Genomic DNA, 24,246 nt, shown 5'->3' with positions numbered 1-24,246 from the left:
ATATATTAAATAATTTAGACTACATTCCGTCTCTCTACATTGTCATATAAAATATAATCAAACAGTAAAATTAGAAAAAAATAAAGAAATCAATAAAAATAGAAAAGAGAAACGGATCCAATTATACACAAAAATGTGGTATATTAATAAATTCAGTGTAGAATAGGAATTATTCAATAAATAATGCTGAACTCTTGCAAAAAGAACATGAGATTATACCCCCAAATATATTCTAGGTGTAGAGCTAAATGTCAAAAATGAAAGAAAGAAAGAAAGAAAGAAAGAAAGAAAGAAAGAAAGAAAGAAAGAAAGAAAGAAAGAAAGAAAGAAAGAAAGAAAGAAAGAAAGGGAAAGGAACGGAAAACAGAATTATAAAAGAACCAAAAGAAAATACAGATAAGTTTATTTTTTATGATGGGATTGAATCCAGGGCCTCATGTGTGCCAGGCCAAGTATTCTACAACTCAGCTACCTCCCTACCCTCTGGATAACTCATTATTCTACCTTACGGTAGGGAAAGGACTTCCTAAAGAAAATAATGAAGGAAGAAAAAATATTATAACTAAACAGATGTTGAAAGATTAGTCTTCATAAAAATTAAGAAAATCCACACATCCAGAAATGCCACTGACAAAATTAAAAGCTAATTTATTTCCAATATACACAGCAGGCTATGAGTTACTATTTCTAACACATTCATGTACCACTATCAACATTTTGGTCAATGCCAGACTTACACATGACAGTAATGGAGCTGAAAAATTCCTATTATCTACTTACTGTGTATCTATCACAATGCTGTAGCACAAGGCATCATCTATGGTGATGCTGGTGTAAGCAATGCCAGCCTACTGCTACTGGGTTACAGAACTGTACAGCATATTACTATACTGAACATGTAGGCAACTCTAACATAATAGTATCTATATAATTAAACACAGTTAAACACAGTTATTACACAGAAACGAAAAAGAATGGTCTATCTGTACAGCACATACAATTATGTACAGTACATAATACTGGAAGATACCAAACACCACCTCGGGCAGGTCCCCCCAAGAGTTTCCAGATGAAGGCACTATTGTCACAGGAGAGGACAGCTCTTCATGTGTTACTACCCCTGAAGACCTTCTTCCAAAGATATGGAAGACAGTGATACTGATGATCCTGCCTCTGTGCAGGCCTAGTTTTTAGCCAAACTAGTTAAATGTTTAAAATATATATATTTTTAAAAATAGAAGACAACTTATAGAATGAGAAAATATTTAATAAGAAAATATATTTGTACAGTGGTACAAAGTATTTGCCTTTTAAACTCAGTATTATTACAAAAGAATCAAAGTTAAAAAAATATGGAATAAAAAATGTTACACCAGGCTAAGGTTAATTTATTATTGAAGGAAGATTAAAAAAATAAATTTAGTGTTGCCTAAGCATAGTATTTACAGTGTACAAACAATGAATGCAAGATAATTCCCAGGCCTTCATATCCACTCACCACTAACCACTCACTGATTCAAATGGGGCAACTTCTAATCCTGCAAGGTCCACTCGTGGTAAGTGCCCCATACAGACTGTACCATTCTTTATCTTTCATATTCTATTTTTACTGTACTTTTTCTTTGTTTAACTATGCTTACATACCCAAATGTTTCCTATTGCGTCACAGTTGCCTACAGTATTCAATGTATACGCATGCTTGCCAGATCTGTAGCCCAGGAGCAGCAGCAGGCTATACCACACAGCCTAGGTATACAATATGCATTTCTCAGAATGTATCCCTAGCATTGTGACCTATAACTGTGTATCAAGAACACATATGAATCTATTAAAAGATTAAAAATATATATATTCAGAAGAGGAAATATATATTACAAATCTGAAGAGCAAAAATTGATTGCTTGCTATCATAAAACTTCTGGGAAGAGATGGTTAATAAAAGGGATCCTTTGCACAAAATCTTAAAGGAGGCTATATATACATATATATGAGTATATATAAGAATAACTCATACAATATGCAGAAAAACCTAACTTATGATGCAATAAGGATTCAAATTTTTAAATACCCCAATGTATATAAAAACTCAAAAGTTAATGGAAAAATGGTGAATAATTCTTCTAATCACATATCCTCTTTTTTTGTTGTTGTTGTTGTTGTTACCAGAAACTGAACTTAAGGGCCATTTACCACTGGGCTATAATTCCTTGTTCTTTTTTTTTTTCTTTATTTTTTGTTTTGAAACAAGGTCTTGATAAATTGCTTGGGACCTCACTAAATTACTGAGACTGGCCTCAAACTTGTGATCCTCCTGCCTCAGTTTCCCTAGTAACAGGGATTACAGGTATGCTCCATGGTGACCGACAATACATGCACATCCTCTTTACAAGTTGCTAGAAACTTAAGATTGAGCAGTATGGCAGAGATAAAGTAAAAAGTCATTATTTTATTCACACCTTGTTTGACATTTTATAACTTTACAAACTCAATTATAAACAGAAATGAGGCTGAGACAGGAGGATCAAGAGGTCAAAGCCAGCCTCAACAACAGCAAAGGGCTAAGCAACTCAATGAGACCTTGCCTGTAAACAAAATTTTAAAAAGGGCTGGGGATGTGGCTCAGTAATTGAGTGCCCCAAATTCAATCCATGGTAACCCACCACCAAAAAAAAAAAAAAAAAAATCATTTAAAGATATGCAATATTTATGCAATGATCTGGTAAAGACTCGAGATTCTATGCCATCTGTTTTAAAAGAGCCTGATCAGCTTTCAGCAAGTTCTTTCAGAATCTTTGTTTAGTCTCAAGTGTGCTTTATACATTAACTGTGGAAGGTCCATTCATCAAGGCAATCACATACATTTGGGCATGCTGAATTATTTTTTTCTAAATCTCTACTTACAATGGAGATTATAAGAATACAAATGCAAATAAATAAATTAAACTTTAGAACACAGAACCTAGCTTGTGCTCTAGGAAACCAAGGGAAATTATACATTAATTTTAAATATCTCTCAAAAAGAAAAATGTCAATCAGGTTTTTATTTGTCTCATTGCTCTTTCCAATCCAAGTAGTATTTTTCTAAAGCTAATGATATGTTGGCAATATATCTTTCCACAGAACAATGGATCAAAAAATGAGAATGATTCCTTAGAAAATTCCATTACTAATTCCTTACAAAGTTCTTGAGGGTTCAACTCCAAGACAAACCAATCCTCCTTGTTAGAATGAAGGCAAATCACAGTTCATGACTGCATATGTTATGTGGTATCCTTGGTCATATCTACTTTTTAAGCTATTATAAGAAGTCTCCAAAAGTCCATAAGAATGTAAAACACACAATAATACAAGGATTTTTAAAATTACTTCTTTTACGAATAGGCTGAATTTCTTTTTCGAATCATTATACAAGAAGTGGTTTAGAGCTCTGTGTCATGCATTTGGCTTTGCAAGGTAAGTTAGTGAAAGGGTGTGTGACACAAGTAACAGTCTTATTGAACTGCTTGAGTATACCACTTTTGTAAAACACATTTGAGAATTATATCCTCAAATGTAAATTGAGAATGTAGAAAACTTGGCCAGGCTATGTCTTCAACTTATATTTAAAAAAAGGCAGGGGTGGGGGGTGGGGCTGACAAACAAACCAGATTCACAAAAGTACTACATGGATAAAGAGTAGATTTCCTAGTACAAAGATGTTACCCAGTCTAATAAAGACAATGCATCTAGTATATGAAGAATAGCCAATACACAGTATTATTCAATGATTAAAGTAAAAATATATTAAAAGAAAGAAAAAGACAACCCATAGAATGAGAGAAAATACTTGCAAATCATGTATCTGATAAGGGACTTACATCCAGAATAAAGAACTTTTATAACTCACCAATAAACAGATGATCTAATTTAAAAATGGGCAAAAGATCTAAACAGACATTTCCCTAAAAAAGATCTATAAACAGCCCAAGCAGCACACACAAAAAAAATGCTCAACAGAACGACACAAATCAAAACCATAATGATACATATTTCACATACCCAACACTATAGCTCTAATTATTTTAAACATGGAAAATATTAAATGTTAGTGATAATGTGGAGAAATAGTAACCTTTGTGCATTACTGGTGAGTCTAAAATGGTGGAGCTATTTTGCAAATGGTTTAGCAGTTCCTTAATAAGTTAAAACAGAGTTGCCACAGGACCCAATAATTCTACTCCTAGGTAGTTTCCCAAACAGGATAAAAACATATACCCACACAAAATTTTTTGTATATAAATGTTCATAGTAGCAATATAATAACAATAGACTGAAACAACCCAAATGTTCATCAGCTGATGAAAAGAAATGGCATATTTGTACAATGAAATAAATACGGCATATTGTACAATGAAAAACTATCTAGCAATAAAAAGAAAAGAAATGCCACAACAGGGATCAAACTGGAAAATATTATGTTTAAAGCAAAAAGGTAGTCACAAAAAGTTATATAATATGGGATTCCACTTACATATGACATCTGCAAAATAAGTAGATAAATTAGATAAAAAGCTGGTTGCCAAGAACTGGAGGAACGAGTTATAGTGGTAAGCAAGAGGTTTCTTTCTAGGTGATAAAAATGCTCTGAAATTATATAATGGTGATGGCTACACCAGGAGCATTCTAGTTATACCCCGAGTCCTTTTTAAAATTTTTTGAGATAGGATCTTGCTAAAATGCCAAGGCTGACTATAAATTGTGATCCTCTTGCTTCAGCCTCCTCAGTTGCTGGGATTACAAGTATGTACCACTACTCTCGATTTGAACTGTACACTTTTTAAAAGTGAATGTTACAGTATATGAATTATATCTCAATAAAGCTGTTATTTTAAAAAAGAAAGAAAAATGAATAAACTGAAAAGGCATAGTTTTTAATAAGGATATGAATATTTTCAGTATATATTTTATTAATAACATCATGTCTATGCTAGAAAAGTAATAAATGTAAACTTCCTTTTAGGGATCTTAATGTTGACACTGAAATTGGAAAAGTGTGTTTGTAAAGGAAACATAAAGGAAATGTAATTTGGGGAAGTTTCGGGCCAAAGGGACTGGTGCCTCAGGCTTCTAGGAAGCTTTTCCCAAAATATATGACTATTTTGAGGATTAAAAGATACCAAAATGACCACAGATCTCTGCTTTCCATATTCTTTGCATGTCTATTCATTCTTGTTCATGTTTTAATTTCTGGCCTATTAGATTTAAATCATGAATTCAAACCCCGTTGTTATGTAAATAAATAACAATATTTACTGTTAAATAAATAATGAATGTTAGAACTAAAGAATATTAGGGCTGGGGTTGTGGCTCAGCAGTAGAGTGCTTGCCGTCCACATGCGAGGCCCTTGATCCCATCCTCAGAACCACATAAAAATAAACAAATAAAATAGAGGTATTGTGTCCAACTACAACTAAAAAAAAAATATTAAAAAAAAAGAACATTAGAACTACAGGTGTAGAGTTCTAATATCATTCTACTCTTGTCTCAATTCATTACAGTTAGACTCATATATTGCAAAAATATATTATCTGATTCTTTTAAATTTTGAGAGAAAAGATCTAACACTTCTTTTAGAAATGTCTGTTGCTGTAAAAAAAATATTTCAAGCTATCACATCCACTAAAATGATTACCATTGTGAAGTTGGTTCAGATAAAGCTGGTTCTAATGGCTGGATCTATTTTCATCACATGCCTTATCAACATCATGTAGCCTGAAACAGCAACTAAATACCTTGATACTGAGAGGAAAGCATTTTTAAAAACTTTAAAACCAACTTCAAAAAAATTCAGCTTAAGGTCAGATATCAATCTTAAATCTAGTCACATAGAATCAATAGCACATTCTCAAAACTGTCCTCTCAGCCCTGAGGTATATTAACTGGATGAATGGCCTCAATTCAGATGAACTTCCTGCTTATTATCACCTGGATGAAATGTATTTCATTATTTCTAGCTTTCTGAGAATGAAAAGGACTAAAGCAATAGTCTTGGAAATGCTGACGGCGCAGAATTCTCTGATGCACATAGATGAGGGACTCACTATCACCTCATGTGCCATACCTGGTATGCACTGCGCTGTGGCCTCAGTGGTTATAGTTGGAGCAACTGGAGGCTGCTGCTGACTGGAGCTCACTTCTGGCTCTGGGTTAACTGAGGGAGAGAGGGCTACCTCACAGGATGAGACCTGGCTGGGCAGATGAGACAGGAATTCTTCAGAAGCAACTTGATCATCCTGTCCAGGCAGCTGCAGGGCAGACAAAGGGATACTGATCTGTTTGTTAGGATGGGATGTGCTCACAGGCATCTGCATGGCCACCTGCTGGTTGGTGCCATGGGTACCAGTGGGTCCTCTGTTTGGTGAAGCCAGAGATACCCTAGCAGTCTTTGGGACAACTGGTCTGGAGATCACAGAAGGAGATGCAGACATACCATGTGCGTCTAGCTCCGTGTTGATGGCAGATGTTACATGGGAAATCAACTTAGCAGACCCCACACAGGAGGGACCAGCATGAGTCTGAGACTTGGGTTTTGCCATCTGAGTCAAGGACAGGGCTGGTCCATCTACCCCTCCAGTCAGCTCTGCATTTGCCACAATGTAATAATCTTCTGGAATTTCTTGTTTGATTTTCTTGATGATGACGTCATTGCTGCATTCATCAACCATCTGTGTCTGGGAACTTGAATGGAGGGAAGATGGAACTATTCCTGGCCTTTTGCGAGTAATGCTTTGAGGTCTTTGGGTTTGGGGTTCAAAGTCACTATCCTCATCTGTAACAGAAGACTCACAAACCATATCAAACAGGGTGTTTTCATCCTCATACTCTTCAACAGCTTCATCCAGTTCAGAGGGCTCACTGCAATAAGAGAAGTCACAAGAGTCTCTGGTCCGGTTACAGTCTAGCTTTGCTTTCACTGGTCTCCCAGGGTACCTTTCAACAGGGCTAGTTTGTGTCTCAGAAGGCACCCCAATTATACTGGGACTATCAGAGTTAAAACTTCTGTTGTCCTGGAAACAGACCCTTTCTTGGGACCCAGCTCTACAAGTAGCTGTTAGTGGCCAATGATAAGCATGGCCAGCACTACAGCCCCACATTGCCGTCAGGTTCCCATGGGAACCTTCAGAAAGCAAGTGTTTTAGGTTTGGAATGAGGCTGCAAATGGTCCCATGGCTATGGGCCCAGCTGACCAATTTGGACAGATTCTCAGATGAGGTATGAAGACAATCCTCCATGTTACAGGATCAGCAGTGTCTTTCCTAAAAGGAAATAATCAAAATAAGAAACCATTATTATCCGACATTCCCATATCTCAATTAATTTCTTCCAACTATGATCATCTGTCATAAAAAAAAGAAATGCACTTCAGAGTTGGGCATGGTGTCATATGCCTATAACTCCAGCAACTCAGGAGTCTGGGACAGGAGGATTGCTAGTCCAAGATCAGCCTTAGCTACTTAGGGAGACCCTATCTCAAAATAAAAAATAAAAAGGGCTAGAAATGTAGCTCAGTGGTAAAGTTCCTAGGTTAAATCCCCAGTACAAAACCAACATAACAAACAAAGCACTTTGAAACTGTACCTAGTTAGTATCACTGCTTTGGGGCAGCAACTGGAAAGAAATATGGAAAAAAATAAAAACAATGACTTATGGAGACAAATTTTGCCAGTTTCCTTTATAGCTATAATAATGGCTACACAAAAGAAGAAAAACAAGAGGGAAAGAAAGAAGAACTAATTAAGCAATTAAAAAAAGAGAGAGATAAGCTTCTTTATGGTACATTTCCTTTCCAAAGTGACAGAGAGGTTTAGTTAGCCCCTTAATACTGAAATGTGTGTATTACATGTATTAACCAAGAAGATACCCTTCCACTGCTACCCTCTAGAAACTTCATTACTAAGAGCAGAGCCAAAAAGGTGGTTTGAATCCATTCTAGGATGGATGTCAGAGAGAGGGCATCTATGCTCTGCTGGGTACCAGAAAACAAGGGAACTGAAATTCAAGTAGAGAATAAGAAATTAAACTTAATCAGCAGGAGAAGACTCTCTGACAGGGCAGGCTGTAGACCATCAGCAAGGAAAGCCAGACCAGGGTCAGCCACTGGTAGAAGCAGGATTCTACCAGTCTTGGCTATCTGAAATTTCTGAAATATTCCAATTCATTACACAGAGGTAAAAGGCATGTCTGAAGTGTTCCACTATCCAAGGGTCCCGTGAACCCAAGGATAAGCAACTACCAAATAGAAATAAGTCATTTCTTATTTGGCAGGACTTGGGATCACTTACATGGGTCCTCGGCTGGGTAAGAACAGTGAGGACAACATGATGGGCAGGAAAGTGAAAGGGGTATATGGAGTCTGCAAACACTCTGAAAGGTTAACAGGGCTCTGTCAAGAAGGAGATCCTGGAAAGCTGGGCAGGGAGGCGCAAGGATCTTTATGAAATTATCAATCTATCTGTGGTGCTAGGGATTGAACTCAGGACACTCAACCACTGAGTCACATCCCGGCCCTATTTTGAATTTTTTTTTAGAGACAGGAAACTCACTGAGTTTCCCAGCACCTTGCTTTTGCTGAGGCTGGCTTTGAACTTGCCATCCTCCTGCCTCAGTCTCCCAAGCTGCTGTGATTACAGGAGTGAACCACCGTACCCAGCTAAAATATTTAACAGTTTGGAAAAAAAACTGCTTTACAGGAACAAAAAAAAGGTTCAGGTATAAAAGTATTATATCAGTTTTCCAAAACCTGACAAAGCTAGTTTGGAGCCATGTAACAGTGAATGCCTGGTTGGCTTCTACCTGAATTCAGTTCCCACAATCTGTACAACAGTCCTTAAAAGTGTTACTCCTTACAAGGTTCTGAACTTTTCATAGGGTTTGTTTTAATACTATTAGATCTCAATTGCTGATGGATGAAAAACTTTCTACAACAGAAACTGATGACAACAGAACAAAACAAATCAAAACAAAACTTTTCTAAAAGAAAGCTCAAATGGTTTCATGGTTAATTTTGTTAATTCAGGTGGAAACAATAAAAAATAATGCAAGTATTTTCAAAAGAGAGGAGGAGGGAGTACTCAACCTGTTTGAGAGCAACATAATGCTTACACCAAAATTGTGACAAAGCCTTTACAATAAAGAAAACATTCATAAAGAATACTGATGTAGGGGCTGGAGATATAGCTCAGTTGGTAGAGTGTTTTCCTCGAATGCACAATGCCATGGGTTCAATCCTCAGTACAAAAAAAACAAAAGGAACCCAACAAGGTACATATAGGTAATACATTGTTTTTCTTTTATTTGTTCTTTTTAGTTTTACATGACAATAGAATGATTTGGACATGTCATACATAAATGGGGTATAGCTTCCTATTTTTTGTGGTTGTACATGATATGGAGTTATACTGGTCATATATTAATATAAGAACATAGGAAAGTTATGTCCAATTCATTCTACTGTCTTTCCCATTCCCATCCACCCTCCCTTTCTCCCACTCCCCCATCTGATCCAGTGAACCTCCATCTCCCCCTCTCTCATTGCCAGTTAGCTCCATATATCAGAGAGAACATCTGGACTTTAGTTTTTTGGGATTGGCTTATTTCACTTAGCATGACAGTATCTAATTTCATCATTTACTGGCAAATACCATAATTTTATACTTCTTTATGGCTGAATAATATTCCATTGTGTACAGGATAGGTAATACATTGTGACCACATAAAACTTACTCTAAGAATACAAGGCTGAATGTTCAAAAATCAGTGTAATTCAATGTGTTAACCATCCATGGGAGAAAAACTACAAGGTCATTTCAAAAGATAAAAGAAAACTCAATATTCATTTATGACAGAAACAGACACACCTGTAACCTGTAATCCCAGCTGCTGGGGAGGCTGAAGCAGGAGGATCATGAGTTCAAAGGCAGCCTCAGCAATAGCAAGGTGCTAAGCAACTTAATGAGACTATGTCTCTAAATAAAATTCAAAATAGGGCTGGGGATGTGGCTCAGTAGTTGAATGACACTGAGTTCAACCACCTTACTCCCCTCCCAAATTAAAGAAAGAAAAGAAAAGAAAAACACAACAACAACACTTAGCAAACTGTAACAATAGGGCAATATCCCAAATAGATAAATGGGCACCTATGAGAAATGCACAACTAATATTATACTTATATATAAGACTGAATTATTTCTAAGATTAGGAATAAGTCAAAAATATTCTTCTGTAATACTTCTATTCAACATTGTATTAGTAGTCCTAGCCACTGAAATAACAACAGGAAAGAGGGGAGGGGAAAGGGATGGAGAGGAGAGGAAGAGAGGAGAAGAAGAAAAATTAGAAGAAATAATAATGTTCCTATTCGTGAAGATAAGGTAGTTTAGGTAGAAACCCAAGAGAATTCACAAAGCAACCGTCAGAACTTGTAGTTGGAGAAATAAATGATATTGGCCAAATTATAACAACATTGTATACTTTGTGCATGCACAGATATTTGAACAACAAATTCCATCAGTATGTAAAATTATGATGCACCAATTTAAAATTGTGGGGAAAAAAGAACTTGTAGTTGAATTTTGCAAAGTTGCATGAAATAATATTTTTTAAAGAGATAGAGAATAGAGAGAGAGAGAATTTTTTAATATTTATTTTTTAGTTTTCAGTGGACACAACATCTTTATTTTATTTTTATCTGGTGCTGAGGATTGAACCCAGAGCCCTGCGCATGCCAGGCGAGCTCGTTACTGCTTGAGCCCCATCCCCAGCCCAGGAAACAATTAATATTGAAAAATCAATTCTCTATATGCAAGTAGTAAAATACTGGAATATTAAAATCAAAAATTTACTTATAGTAGTACCACTTCCTAATGCCTAAATACCTAGAAATAATTCTACCAAAAGATGTCAAAGACTTCTTTTTTTAAATATCTTTATTCTATTTATCTATTTTTAACATGTTTTTTTCTTTTTCTTTTAGAGAGAGAGAGAGAGAGAATTTTAATATTTATTTTTCAGTTTTCGGCGGACACAACATCTTTGTTTGTATGTGGTGCTGAGGATCAAACCCGGGCCGCACGCATGCCAGGCGAGTGCGCTACCGCTTGAGCCACATCCCCAGCCCTATCTATATTTTTTTTAATGTGGTGCTAAGAATCAAACTCGGTGCCTCACATGTGGGAGGCAAATGCTCTATCACTAAGCCACAACCCCAGCCCAAGATGTCAAAGACTTCTATACCAAAAATTACAATAATGAGTGAAATTAGACTGATCAAATAGATATACTCTATTAGTGAAGAGTCAACATTGTAAGGTTGGTATTATTCCCTAATTGATATGCAGATTTCAATACAATTCCAATCATGAAGGTCTTGCAGGTCATGCAAAATAATTTGGACTTTGTTACACAGTTAATAAGTATATAGTTTTAAGGAAGAAGGTAACTGGAATCATTCTGATTATAGATGGAAGAGAGATGGACTAGAGGAAATTTTGGAAATTTGATACAGCAATTCAGGTAAGGTATAATAGCAACCTGCCTTGAATAGCAGCAGATGGATGGAAAGAGCACAGATCTGAAAAGAAGATAATGGAAGACTGGATATGGGAGATGGGAAGAAGGAAGAAGTTGTGATGCAGCTCACCATCTCTCTGGCAAATTGACCCAGGCTATGTCCTTACTTGAAATACGCATTCATGACATACAAACTAGATATGCCTTTGCCAGGAAAACAATTGATTTTTGAAATAATTTTTAGTGAGGCTTCTACTGTCATGGAAAAAAGTTGCCTGAGTTAATCTGATACTGATATTATATTAAAAATGCTTCAAAAAATATTAATGCTTCTAAAATATTCATTCATAAATACCTCAAAGTTCTCAACTCTCCCTTAATTTCTATAGCATATACTGAGTGAGTTTTTACTATATACTGTCAGAAGAGGATTAACATTATTTATAATGGCATTCCATTCATTCAAATTGATCTAATAGCAATATTATTCAATCACGTGTAAAGTGGTATTCCCATCAATGGGCATGATTTGACATGATGATTCATGCTATATAGTTCACTCAAAAGAAAAACAGTAAATAGAAAACCTGAAATTTCTGTCTCAAAGTGAATGACAAAATAAATAAATATATATATATTTTTTAGATGTAGATGGACACAATATTTTATTTATTTTTATGTGGTGCTGAGGATAGAACCCAGTGCCTCACACATGCTAGGCAAGCACTCTACCACTGAGCCACAACCCCAGTTCACGATAAAATATTTTAAATTGCCTTTAAATTTATATAGCTTCAAACCAGGCATGATGGCACACACCTATAATTCCAGCAACTGAGGAGACTGAGACAGGAGGATCAAAGCCAAGCCTTAGCAACTTGGTGAGGCCCTGTCTCAAAATAAAAATTAAGGCATGCCTAGGGATGCAGCTCAGTGGTTAAGGCACCCCTAAGTTCAAACTCCAACCCACCTCACCCAAAATTTAGCTTCATTCTTTTTTTTTTTTTGAATTTTTAATATTTATTTTTTAGTTCTCGGCGGACACAACATCTTTGTTGGTATGTGGTGCTGAGGATCGAACCCGGGCCGCACGCATGCCAGGCGAGCGCGCTACCGCTTGAGCCACATCCCCAGCCCTAGCTTCATTCTTTTGATGGCATTTCCCAAGATGTAACAGGATCTATAATAAAGAATCTGTATGGAGCTGGGGTTGTAGCTCAGCGGTAGAGCAATCGCCTAGCACGTGCGAGGCTCTGGGTTCAACCCTCAGCACCACATAAACATAAATAAATAAAAAATAAAATAAAATGAAAGTATTGTATCCAACTAGAAAAAAGAATATATTTTAAAAAATTATGTATCCTATTTGCAAAGGCACAATAAAGTTGCATCTTACAGATTATAGGCAATAAACAATAAACCCAACTTAACACACACACACACAAAGAATCTGTTGTTGGGTGAATGCCTGTAATCTCAGATGCCTTGTGGTGGTGCAATGCCTCAGCCTCATTTGTTCCTCAACTCTCCAACCTGCCAGTTTCTCATAGGGTCTTAGGAGTGTACCTGGTGACTAAAACTACAAATGAACTCACATACTAAAATGAGGCACTCCTTCAAAATGCTGCCTGCAGCCAGGCTCTAAAGTAGATGATCTCTGCAGAGGAGATACTACCAGAAATCACACCTGTATGTCCAAACCAGGCCTGCTGCCCTGATTTGGGGACAGTGTATTCTTTCATCCATTAATTTTTCTGGAAGTGGTGAAAGGAGATTTTTCCTTGGCTAGTGTTGGGTGCTCAGCATTAGATTCCTTCCTTTCTTTTTTTCCCTCTGTCTTTTGGTACCAAGGATTGAACTGAGGGGCACTTTACCAATAAGCAACATTCTCATTTCTATTTATTTTTAGCTAAATTGCTGTGGCTGGACTGGAATTTGAGACCCCCTGCCTCAGCCTCCAGAGTCACTGGGATTACAGGCATACCAATTAGCTTTCAGAGTAATCTGAAAAATCTTCCTCCCTTCTTCCTGTTGAGTGTGTGGAGATATTCTTTTATTTTTTGTAAAAAGGCGGGGATGAGGGGAGGGTCCTCTTTAGTCCTCCTTTCTTGGTTTCCCAGAGATTTTCTTTTTCCTTAGTTGGCATTTCACTTGGTTTTAAGAAATGAGTAAAACCAGCTGGGGGTGGTTGGGCACACCTATAATCCCTCCACCTTGAGGCAGGATGATCACAAGTTCAAAGCCAGACTCTGGGTTGGCTTGTAGCTCAGTGGTAGAGCGCTTGCATAGCTCTGGTGAGGCCCTGGGTTCCATCCTCAGTACCACATAAAACAAAAGTTTAAATTCTTAAAAAAACCAAACAAACAAACAAATAAAAGTCAGCCTCAGCAAATCAATGTAGCTCTATGCAATTCAATAAGACCCTGACTCTAAATATTTTAAAAAGCTGGGATGTGGCTCAGTGGTTAAGCGCCCCCAGGTTCAATTGCAGGTATCTAAAAGAAAAAAGAATAAAACCTTTGGCTCAGTTGACTGAGAGCCAATGCACCACTAGAGAGCCATTTGCAACAGTAGTTCTCAAATCAAGCTGTGCCCTGAAATCACCTATGGTTCTGATTAGAAAGTAGAGGATCTGCTTCTAGCTCAACCTTGGAGATTGACCAAGAGGCCGGGTATGGGAATCTGTGTTTATATCTAGTGTTTGCAGCCAGTTTCAATCTGCACTTGAGAATCATGAATCTACGTGACTTTTAATGTTGTATATAGTATAATTAACCAAATCTTTATTTTTGGACACTTTGCTTAGCTTGATTCCAATTATTCATTAATATAATGGCTATAATGAACATGTTTTTATATTACCTTTTTATCTACCTCTATATCATCCTGATAAACACCTAGACATAGAATCAAAAGTAGAACTTTAATTTTTTTAGTCAAACTGTCTGTAAGGTAGGCTCTATCCCACATACAGTATACTAGAGTGTCTATTTCCTTATCTTCTGCCTACATAGGATAGTATTACTTTTTAAAAAAAATTTTTGCTAATTTTAGAGGAGAAATGATATCTTAGTGCTTATTAATGGCATTTTATAACTACAAAATTACATTCAATATACATTTCTTAATAATCTACCAGGTCATTATGAACAATCTGTGCAAAACCCAACGTGGGGGGCTGGGGATGTGGCTCAAGCAGTAGCGCGCTCGCCTGGCATGCGTGCGGCCCGGGTTCGATCCTCAGCACCACATACAAACAAAGATGCTGTGTCCGCAGAGAACTAAAAAATAAATTTAAAAAAAATTCTCTCTCTCTCTCTCTCTCTTCAAAAAAAAAAAAAAACAACATGGTTCTTACTCTCATTTTTAAAGAAAAGTAATATTAATCCAATATTAATCCAATAATCATACAAGTAAACCTAATAAATGGTACTTAATATCAAAACTGTGATAAGTGGTAGGTACTATTAGATCTTCTAAAACAGTTATTTAGAAATGTTGGTGAGGACTCCCCTGAGAATTGAAGTTAACAATAAAGATAATGAGAAGAGCATGCACTGACAGCACTCACAATGTGCTGGCTCTAATCTAAGCACATTAGTTAAAGTAATACACCTACTTTTATGGGGAAGTGTAGTTACCTCCATTTTACAGGTAAGAAAACATGGTTTTCCACTGTCATGTAACTAGCAAATAAAGGAGTCAGGATTCAAACCAAAGTGATCTGCCCCAGTGTCAGTCTACTAACTTCCATATGCACCATCTTCAGGTGATGCTCCTGAACCCTGTGCCACACCAGGCCCAGTGCTGCACTGCTTCAAAGGAATGGTACACGAGCTCCAAGCCAACCTGGAGCTCCTAAGAATTGTCAAAGAATATTAGGATAGATATCTCTCTCACTTCCAGAGCTGCAGCCAAGGCACAATCCTAGCATACCTAAGTTTGACCAGTCTCCATTCAAACGCACCCTCTAAATACTAGTGTCTACTTTCTGGGAACCAGTTTATTCCACTCTTTGATTTCTGAGTTTTGAAAACATCGACTACATAAAAGTAGGATGGATGTAAACTAAACCTACAAAGTTTGCCAAAGGTGCAGAATTTGAACAAGTTGTTGAAAAATGCTAGAATATTATGTAATCATATGCAAATTCATTTTAACAAATGAATGCCTAGCAGGATTAGGAAAGACAGCAGTTAGGCCAAGAAGCAATTATGGGGCATTCCCAAGGATGATACAATAGGTACTTCAAAACAGAATTCTCAGGGCTGGGGTTGTGGCTCAGTGGTAGAGTGCTCTCCTAGCACATGTGGGGCTCTGGGTTGGATCCTCAGCACCACATAAAAATAAAATAAAGGTACTGTGTCCAACTACAACTAAAACAAAATATTTTTTAAAAATAGAATTCTCTAAGAACTAAGAGAGGTCCTTAGGAAAACCAAAGAAACTAATGAATATTTCTACAAAATTTTCTCTCTTTTCTTGACCTGGCTGAATGAAATGTACCTAGTGAAGAACAGTGCATGGTACATAATTCTTAGATAATTTTGTCAGAAAAACCATATCCCTAAAAAGAGCATTCAAAACACTCTAGTTCATCCTAAGGCTTATTAAATTTTGATTCTAAATATAAGACTTTTGAAAACTTCATAATTTTGAGTTTATTTTTAAGTTAAAATCTATGCAGAATCAGTATTAAAAAGGAATAAAATTATGATATACTCTACAACATAAATTAAACTTAAACTCATTATGCTAAGTAAAATGAGCCAGATACAAAAGGACGAATACAGTTATGATTCTACTTATATGATATCCCAATAATAGTCAAATTCAAAGAGAAAGTAGAATAGTGGATACATGGGGGAAACAGGAATAGAGTTATTTTTTAATGGGCACACTAAATTTTTAGTTTGGGGATAATGAAAAAGTTCTGGAGATGATTAGCGGTGAGGGTTATTTAACAGTGTGAATGTACTGGTGCTAATAAACTGCACACACAATGAGTATTTAAATGGTAACTTTTTCATTTTACCATAATTTAATAAATTTACAGTAAAACAGTCATAAGATGAATTTCCTTACCTTAAAACAAACAAACAAAACAAAACAAAAAAACAGTCCTGTGCAGTAAATTTTATTCAGCAGGCCAGGGTTGCTCAAACCAGATATATTCAAAGAAGCAACACAGGCCCTTGATAGGTTCCTGGGAGAAAACCTCCAAATTCATTGAATATATTGCCTGATCAGTGTTTTTGTAAGCTAAAGCCTGCAGCCACAACGTATCAGTTTGACCACTGACTAACACTGGTCACACAGGTACTGCTGGTGACATAACTGACAAAACCCCAGATACCACAGCTCAGGAGAGCTCCTCTGGCTGGCCTTCACATTTTATCATGCATTACTGCTAGGAGAATTAAGTGTATTCTTGTGTAAATCTCCTGGGTGAGCATACCTAGAACCTTACATCTGGCTTCTCCTGGTCTTCACCCATCTCCCTTTTCTTCCATTACTGATTTCAATCAGTATATTTCACTGTAATAAGCAGTGGACATGATTTTAACAGCTTTCTGAGTTCTGTGAATCCTTCTTCATTGGGCAAGGGTTAGATATGGAGAAACCCTACACCGATCCCTAATCAAGTCTCCTCACTATCTACCATAAACTTTTTGACCTTACTGGATTCATTTTAAAAGCTCTTTCAGTGTCAGCTATCCACAGCTAAAAAAGACCTCCCTTATGTAGCTTTATCTATGATCCTTAAGAAATGGGTTACCAAAAGTTTAAACTTGCTATTAGAATAGTACTTTAGGATGGGCATCAGTATGATAAACTCATACTGATCACTAGTTACAATGCACTAGGGTGCCTGAACTGCTTACTTTTGGAATATTCACATTAGTGTGAATTTGGGTTTTAGCTATAGTAACAGTACTATTTAGCAAAAGTTCTGTTAAGTTAGCTTTTTGTCACTGTGACAAAACACCTGAGAAAATCAACTTAGAGCAAGGGAAGATTTATTTTGGCTCATGGTTTTAGTCTATGGTTATTTGGCTCCATTGTTTCTGAGCCTGTAGTGAGAGAGACATGACAGAAGGGTGTAGTAGGGTAAAGCTAGTCACCTAAGGACAGTCAGAAAGCAAAGAGTAAGAGACAGGAAGGGAAAGGGGACACTATATAACTGTCAAGGACATACTCCAGTGAACTACTTCCTCCAATTAGGTTTTCTACAGTTTCTGCCACCTCCCAACAAGGCCATCAAATCATGATTCCATCAATGGATTAATCCAATGATGAGTTTAGAGTCCTAAAATCCAATTACTTCCCCAAAATCCCACTTCTAAACATAGCTGCGCTGAGGACCAAGCCTTCAACGCATGAGTCTTTGGGGGATGTTCCAGATCCAAACCACAATAAACTCCAAGTGGTCAGAGGTAAACATCCCAATTTATCAACATGGCTTTGAAGTCTTTGAATCTGAACTCTTCCAGGCTAACCTCCTAATCCTAATTCCTCCCCACTGAAACACTGAGTTCTAGCCACCTGAAACTCATTACTCATTCTAGTTTACCATTTATCATATCTCCAACTCCAGATCTTTGCCACTGCTGCCATTTTTTGCCAGATTAAACATCGTTCTACTCAATCTTTACAACTTGACTTGCAGAATGGTCTCTTACTCTTGGCACTACTGGCACTATGGGCAACATAATGTTTTGTTGTGGGGGGGATGTTTCACAGCACCCTTATTAGATGCCAGTAGTACCGCCCCCTCAGGTCATGACAACCAAATATGTCTCCAGACAAATGATTTCCTATATCACTTCCCCATTTGAGAACCAGTAATTCAGAATAATTTCTGCAATTCCTTCCCTACCCCTATCCTAGGAATGGTTAGGTGACTCCCCATTTGTACCCAGTAGCCCTATGTCACCCCACTTAGTGTTTGCTCCTTGGGCATGAGGCCTATAGTTTCACTCATCACTACACTCTCAGTTCCTAGCAGTTTCCAGCATAGAAGGTAGCCTCAATAAAAACCTGACTTAAGATGCATATGTAAGAAGTCCAGGAAGAAAACAATAATAAGGAAAGACAAAAAGATAAGATATTCAGAGTATATAAAGATTAGCACATTTCATTTGTTTAAGAACAGAATAGGTCCAGGAAAGTAACAGGATATGAGTTAAGAAAAATAGGTTGGTTGAAGTGGATCAGGACCCAGGCATTAGACCAGAGGCCCTGTGCACTAAAAGAAAAAGTAGGCCCAACTCTCCATCATGTCAGCTTAGGAACTGAATTCTTCAACAATACTCCTAAAGCACAAAAAGTAAAATCAAAAATCAATAAATGGGATGGTATCAAACTAAAAAGCTTCTTCTCAGCAAAGAAAACAATCAAGAATGTGAACAGAGAGCCTACAGAATGGGAGAAAATCTTTACCACATGCACCTCAGATAGAGCATTAATCTCTAAGATATATAAACAACTCAAAAAACTTAACACTAAAAAACCAAATAACCCAATAAATAAATTAGCAAAGGAACTGAACAGACACTTCACAGAAGAAATATGAATGGTCAACAAATATATGAAAAAAATGTTCAACATCTCTAGTAATTAGAGAAATGAAAATTAAAACTACACTGAGATTCTCACTCTAATCAGAATAGGAATTATCAAGAATACAAGTAACAGGGACTGGGGATGTGGCTCAAACGGTAGCGCGCTCGCTTGGCATGCATGCTCGCCTGGCATGCGTGCGGCCCGGGTTCGATCCTCAGCACCACATACAAACAAAGTGTTGTGTCCGCTGAAAACTAATTAATTAATTAATTAATTAATTAATAAAAGAATACAAGTAACAATAAATGTTGGTGAGGATGTGGGGGAAAGGGTAGACTCATCATTGCTGGTGGGACTGCAAATTGGTGCAACCACTCTGGAAAGCAGTATGGAGATTCCTCAGAAAACTAGGAATGGAATAACCATTTGACCCAGCTATCTCACTCCTGGGTATATACCCAAAGGACTTAAAATCAGCATACTATAGTGACACAGCCACATCAATGTTTAAAGCAGCTCAATTTACAATAGTTAAGCTATGGAACCAACTAGGTGCCTTTCAACATATGAATGAATAAAGAAAATATGGTAGATCTACACAATGAAATATTACTCAGCCAAAAGGAAGAATGAAATTATGGTGTCTGCTAGTAAATGGATGAACCTAGAGACTGTCATACTAAGTAAAAAAAGTCAATCCCCAAACACCAAAAGCTGAATGTTCTGATGTGCAGATGCTAACTCAAAAGTGAGGGCGGGTGCTGAAAGAACAGAAGTTCAGTTCATTGGATTAGACAAAGGGGAGCGAAGGGAAGAAAGAGCAGCTGGGAATAGGAAAGACAGTAGAATGAATCGACGTAACTTTCCTATGTTCATATATGAACACATGACCAGCATAACTCCACATCATGTTCAATCTCAAGAATGGGATCCTAATTAAAATAAGTTATACTCCAGATATATATCATGTCAAAATACATTCTACCATCATCTACATCTAAAAAGAACAAATGAGGGAGGGAGGGAGGGAGGAAGGAAGGAAGGAAGGAAGGAAGGAAGGGCATACGGCCTGAATTTTACCAGGAAACAGAAATGACTGAATGGAAACAGATGATGTTTGTTATAGTCCTTTCCACAATGCCACTAACAAGTTTATATATTTATCAAGCAATAGAAAATGTATATATTTAGTTACCATCTTCAATGAAAATCTTTTCTTGATATCTCTAATAACACTATATAAATCTGCCATTCAGATATTTGATATCATGCTTACATTTGTCTGCCAGGGCTGTCAGAAGAAAATGCCACAGATTGGTATTGAAAAACAGAAAAGTTATTTTCTCACAGTTCTGGACGCTGGAGGTCAGCAAATTGTCAGCAGGGTGGGGTTCTTCTAAGGTCTTTCTCCTTAGTTCTTAGATGAACTCATGTCTTCTAAAGTCTCACCATCTGTGTGTGCATTTCTTTGTCCAAATTTCCTCTCTTATAAGCACACCAGTCATACTGAATTAGGGCCTAGCCTAAAGACCTCGTTTTAACTTAATTACCTCTTTAAAAACCCGAGACCAACAAAGAAACAAGCAAAAAACAAGTGTTATCCAGAAGGAAACCCACCCATCTAATTCATCTCCACGACATGTCACAAGTAGAAAAACTCACTCCTGGCAAGTAACAGCACAAATTTCAAGTGTTAAAGTGATGTTTCAAAAGAATGAAAGCATTTTCATTTGTGTATCTCTCTGTTAAGTAAAAATGACAAAGAAAAAATGAACTTATCATTTCATACGAAATAAAATATAAAACATACACATTTTAATAGAACAACATATAAGAAATCACACTGACTTAGCAGGAGTTTCTTTCCAATCTTTTCATTCTTTTCTCCATTCTCTCTTAATATTGTTTGAATTCTGATAGCAGAGCAAATATGAGTAAGGGAAAAGCCATCATGCAATCAAAAGGTGAGTGCAGGGGCTAGAAGCGTAGCTCAGGGGCAGAGCACTTTCCTTGTACATGTGAGGCACTGGGTTCGATCCTCAGCACCACATAAAAATAAATAAACAAAATAAAAATATTGTGCCTAACTAAAAAATTTTTAAAAATAAATAAGTAAATAAAAAAGATGAGTGCAGGTAACAGTGGGGAACATAGTGTAAAAGACAATGTCCACTGAGGTTATTCTCCAAGAAAACCATCAGTAACAAGTTTCTGTGAATATGCAAGCTTATCATTTTGTGCTAAACAGATTTAAGATGCCAAATGGAGGTCAAGAGATCAAAAAACTAAGGATGAAGCTGAAGGATCATGACGATTCTGGAAGATATTACTGGATGCTGTTGTTTACGGGGGTTTTCGGGGCCTCGAGCATACTAGGTAAGCACTCTACAGCTGAGCCACATCCCTGACTCTGGAAGATACTATTTGAATTAACAAAAGTCCTTTATCAATAGTTCCTGAGATGTTGTAAGCATCTCTTTAAAAGAGTCTGAGTACCTGAGGTTAATGAACCTAATCTTAAACAGAATTTTTTATTGCTAGGGCATGCAATTATTTCAGAAATATTAAATTTAAAAATAAGATTACAAATAAGACTGCAACTGCGGAAAGCTTTTTTCCATAAATTTGATGGGTTTTTTAAATCAAATAATTTCTCATTTTTCTGATTGTACAGGTTGCAGAATAAATTTGATGGTTTTTAAAAAAATTTTTTTAGTTGTTGATAGACCTTTATTTTATTCATTTATTTATATGTGATGCTGAGAATTGAACCCAGTGCCTCTCATGGGTGAGGCAAGTGATCTACCACTGAGCCACGACCCCACCCCAAATTTGATGATTTGATGCTTTTAATAGTACAAAAGTATCTTGTAAAGGACTCCTAGCAAAAATGAAGACAGCACATTTTCTGATGTTCCCCTGGTTAGCTGCTTTCTGTGTATCCCCCCCCCCCTCTGTATATTGAAAGGCACTGTGTGAAATAGATGTCACAGAGCCTGGAATTACACTTAAGGAAAGTAATCATTGCCACAGATCTTTGCAGACTGGAGGAGTAGATAACGAAACTTTTTTAGTGTACTGAACTGGACTGAGCAGCTCCTCCCTGCGGGCTGTCTACTAAATGGCTATGTGACTTTGAGCAGTCCCCTTTGCCAATCTTGATTCATTTATTAATTTCTTCAACATCAATAAGTGAATGCCTATTTTCTTCCAAACACTGCTCAGTTCCAGAGATACAGCATTAAATAGACACGTAGCCACTACTCCCACCATTTAAAGTCTTACTAGAAATACCTATAGTTGAACAGCAATTATAAAACTGTGCAGTTTTAGTTATGGTGAAGAAGTAATTACAATTCCAGGTTCTTCATCAATAAAATAGAGAAGCTGAACAGTGGTCTCTCAGGCCCTCGCAGGCTCCACGTTCATTTCAAGTCTAACAGTATAGAAAAATTTTTAAATTTTTTCATGTCACTAAATACTTTCCCTCTAGTTTAGGAAGAAGGCTACATTAAAAAAAAAAAAGCCTTAAGAAATAAATCTAATACACTGTGGAACTATGGGAAGGAGGATCTTAGTGCACAAACGTCAGGCACATAGAAAAGAGGACATGTTTACAAGGACAAGAAAGACTGAAAAGGCTTAACAGCCACATCCTTTACTAGTAAATGGGGAAAATCACAACATAAATAAGGAAAATATAAATATGATAAGAAAACTTACTTTTAATGATTTCACATTTCAACTAAAATGTCTTATAAATACTATGATAACCGAGACTAGGCGGGCGCTCTACTGCTGAGCCACAACCCCAGCCCCTTACAGAATTCTTTATACAAACAAAAATACCAAGATCTGTCTCATTAAGCATCTATTTACATTTATGGTTAATTTTTGCTTAGATTAAGTATGTCAAGTACTTATAAAATGTTAAAAGATGAGCTGGGGTTGTGCTCAGTGGTGTAGCGCCCACTTAGCATGTGCGAGGCACTGAGTTAGAGCCTCAGCATCACATAGAAATAAATAAATAGAATGAAGGTATCGTGCCCAATTACAAATAAAAAATAAATATTAAAAAATGTTAAAAGAATTAATAATATTCAAATTTTTAGTTTTTTCCAAGTGCTATACCTGAAGAGAGAGAGAGAAAGTATGCATGTGAATTGTTTTGTTTTAAATAAACTGGGCTGAACAATTTGGATTGTTCTGGCCGGAAGCGTCTGTGTAAGCACTGTTCAAGTTGCCCTGAGCCTCAACCTGCCCACAGGTGGAAAAGGGTCATGAAGAATGCTTGATTTATGAGACATCAGGCTAGCAAACTGTCTGAAGGGTCAGAATTTCTTTCTAAATTACCGAAACAACATGATGAAGTGAGAAGTACATATAGCAAATCACATGGCTTACCACTTTCCCTTCATTTTGAGTAAAATTAAACTATTTTGCAGATGTAACACACAATAGTAGAAATGCTCCTTAATATCTAGTGGGTATTTAATACACATTACATAATTTGATAGTGAAAAGATTATCATCAAAAAAGATTGAGAGGGCTGGGGTAATAGCTCAGTGGTAGAGTGCTTGCCTACCATGTATGAAGCACAGGGTTTGATTCTCAGCACCACATGTAAATAAATAAAGATCCATTGACACCTAAAAAATATATTTAAAAAAAAGACTGAGAAATGAGTATATGTGCCCATGGAAAGCATAAAAATTTCAATAGTAGTCTTATTCCTAATAGCCAAAATCTGGAAACAATCCTAAATCAGAAGAACAGATTAAAAATTTGTTGTATATTCATAAAATAGATAGGAATAAAAGAAAAGACAAACAGCCAGGAATAGTGGCACACACCTGTAATTCCAGCTACTCAGGAGGCTCAGACAAGGGGATTGCAAGTTTGAGGGCTGCCTTATCAACTTAGCAAGATCCTCTCTTAAAAAATAAAAAGGGCTAGGGAGGGGAACAAAGTACTGATAAACAAAACTACAAACAGTGAACCTCAAAAATTACATTCAGTGAAAGAAGACAGATATACTTAAATATACAAAGCAGAGTCCATGTACATGAATTTTAAGAACAGAACTATCTATAGTGATAGGAGTCAGAAAAATGGTCACCTATACAAAGTA

General features: G+C 36.7%; 1 protein-coding gene across 5 annotated transcripts in view; it reads right to left on the bottom strand.

Moving 5' to 3' along the window:
- Window positions 1–24,246, bottom strand: part of Kiaa1958 (KIAA1958 ortholog) — a 139,847-nt gene that overhangs the window by 67,108 nt on the left and 48,493 nt on the right. For all 5 annotated transcript variants that reach the window (XM_078047976.1, XM_078047973.1, XM_078047974.1 and 2 more), the window contains exon 2: window positions 6,102–7,296. In XM_078047976.1, the coding sequence (XP_077904102.1) occupies window positions 6,102–7,272 (1,171 nt within the window). In that variant the 5' untranslated portion in view covers window positions 7,273–7,296. The remainder of the gene's footprint in view (window positions 1–6,101; window positions 7,297–24,246) is intronic.

This window comes from Ictidomys tridecemlineatus, chromosome 4, assembly GCF_052094955.1.
Source record: "Ictidomys tridecemlineatus isolate mIctTri1 chromosome 4, mIctTri1.hap1, whole genome shotgun sequence".
Lineage (NCBI taxonomy): Eukaryota > Metazoa > Chordata > Mammalia > Rodentia > Sciuridae > Ictidomys > Ictidomys tridecemlineatus.
The sequence above is the reverse complement of the archived record's forward strand: the minus strand, read 5'-3'. Positions and strand labels throughout refer to the sequence as shown.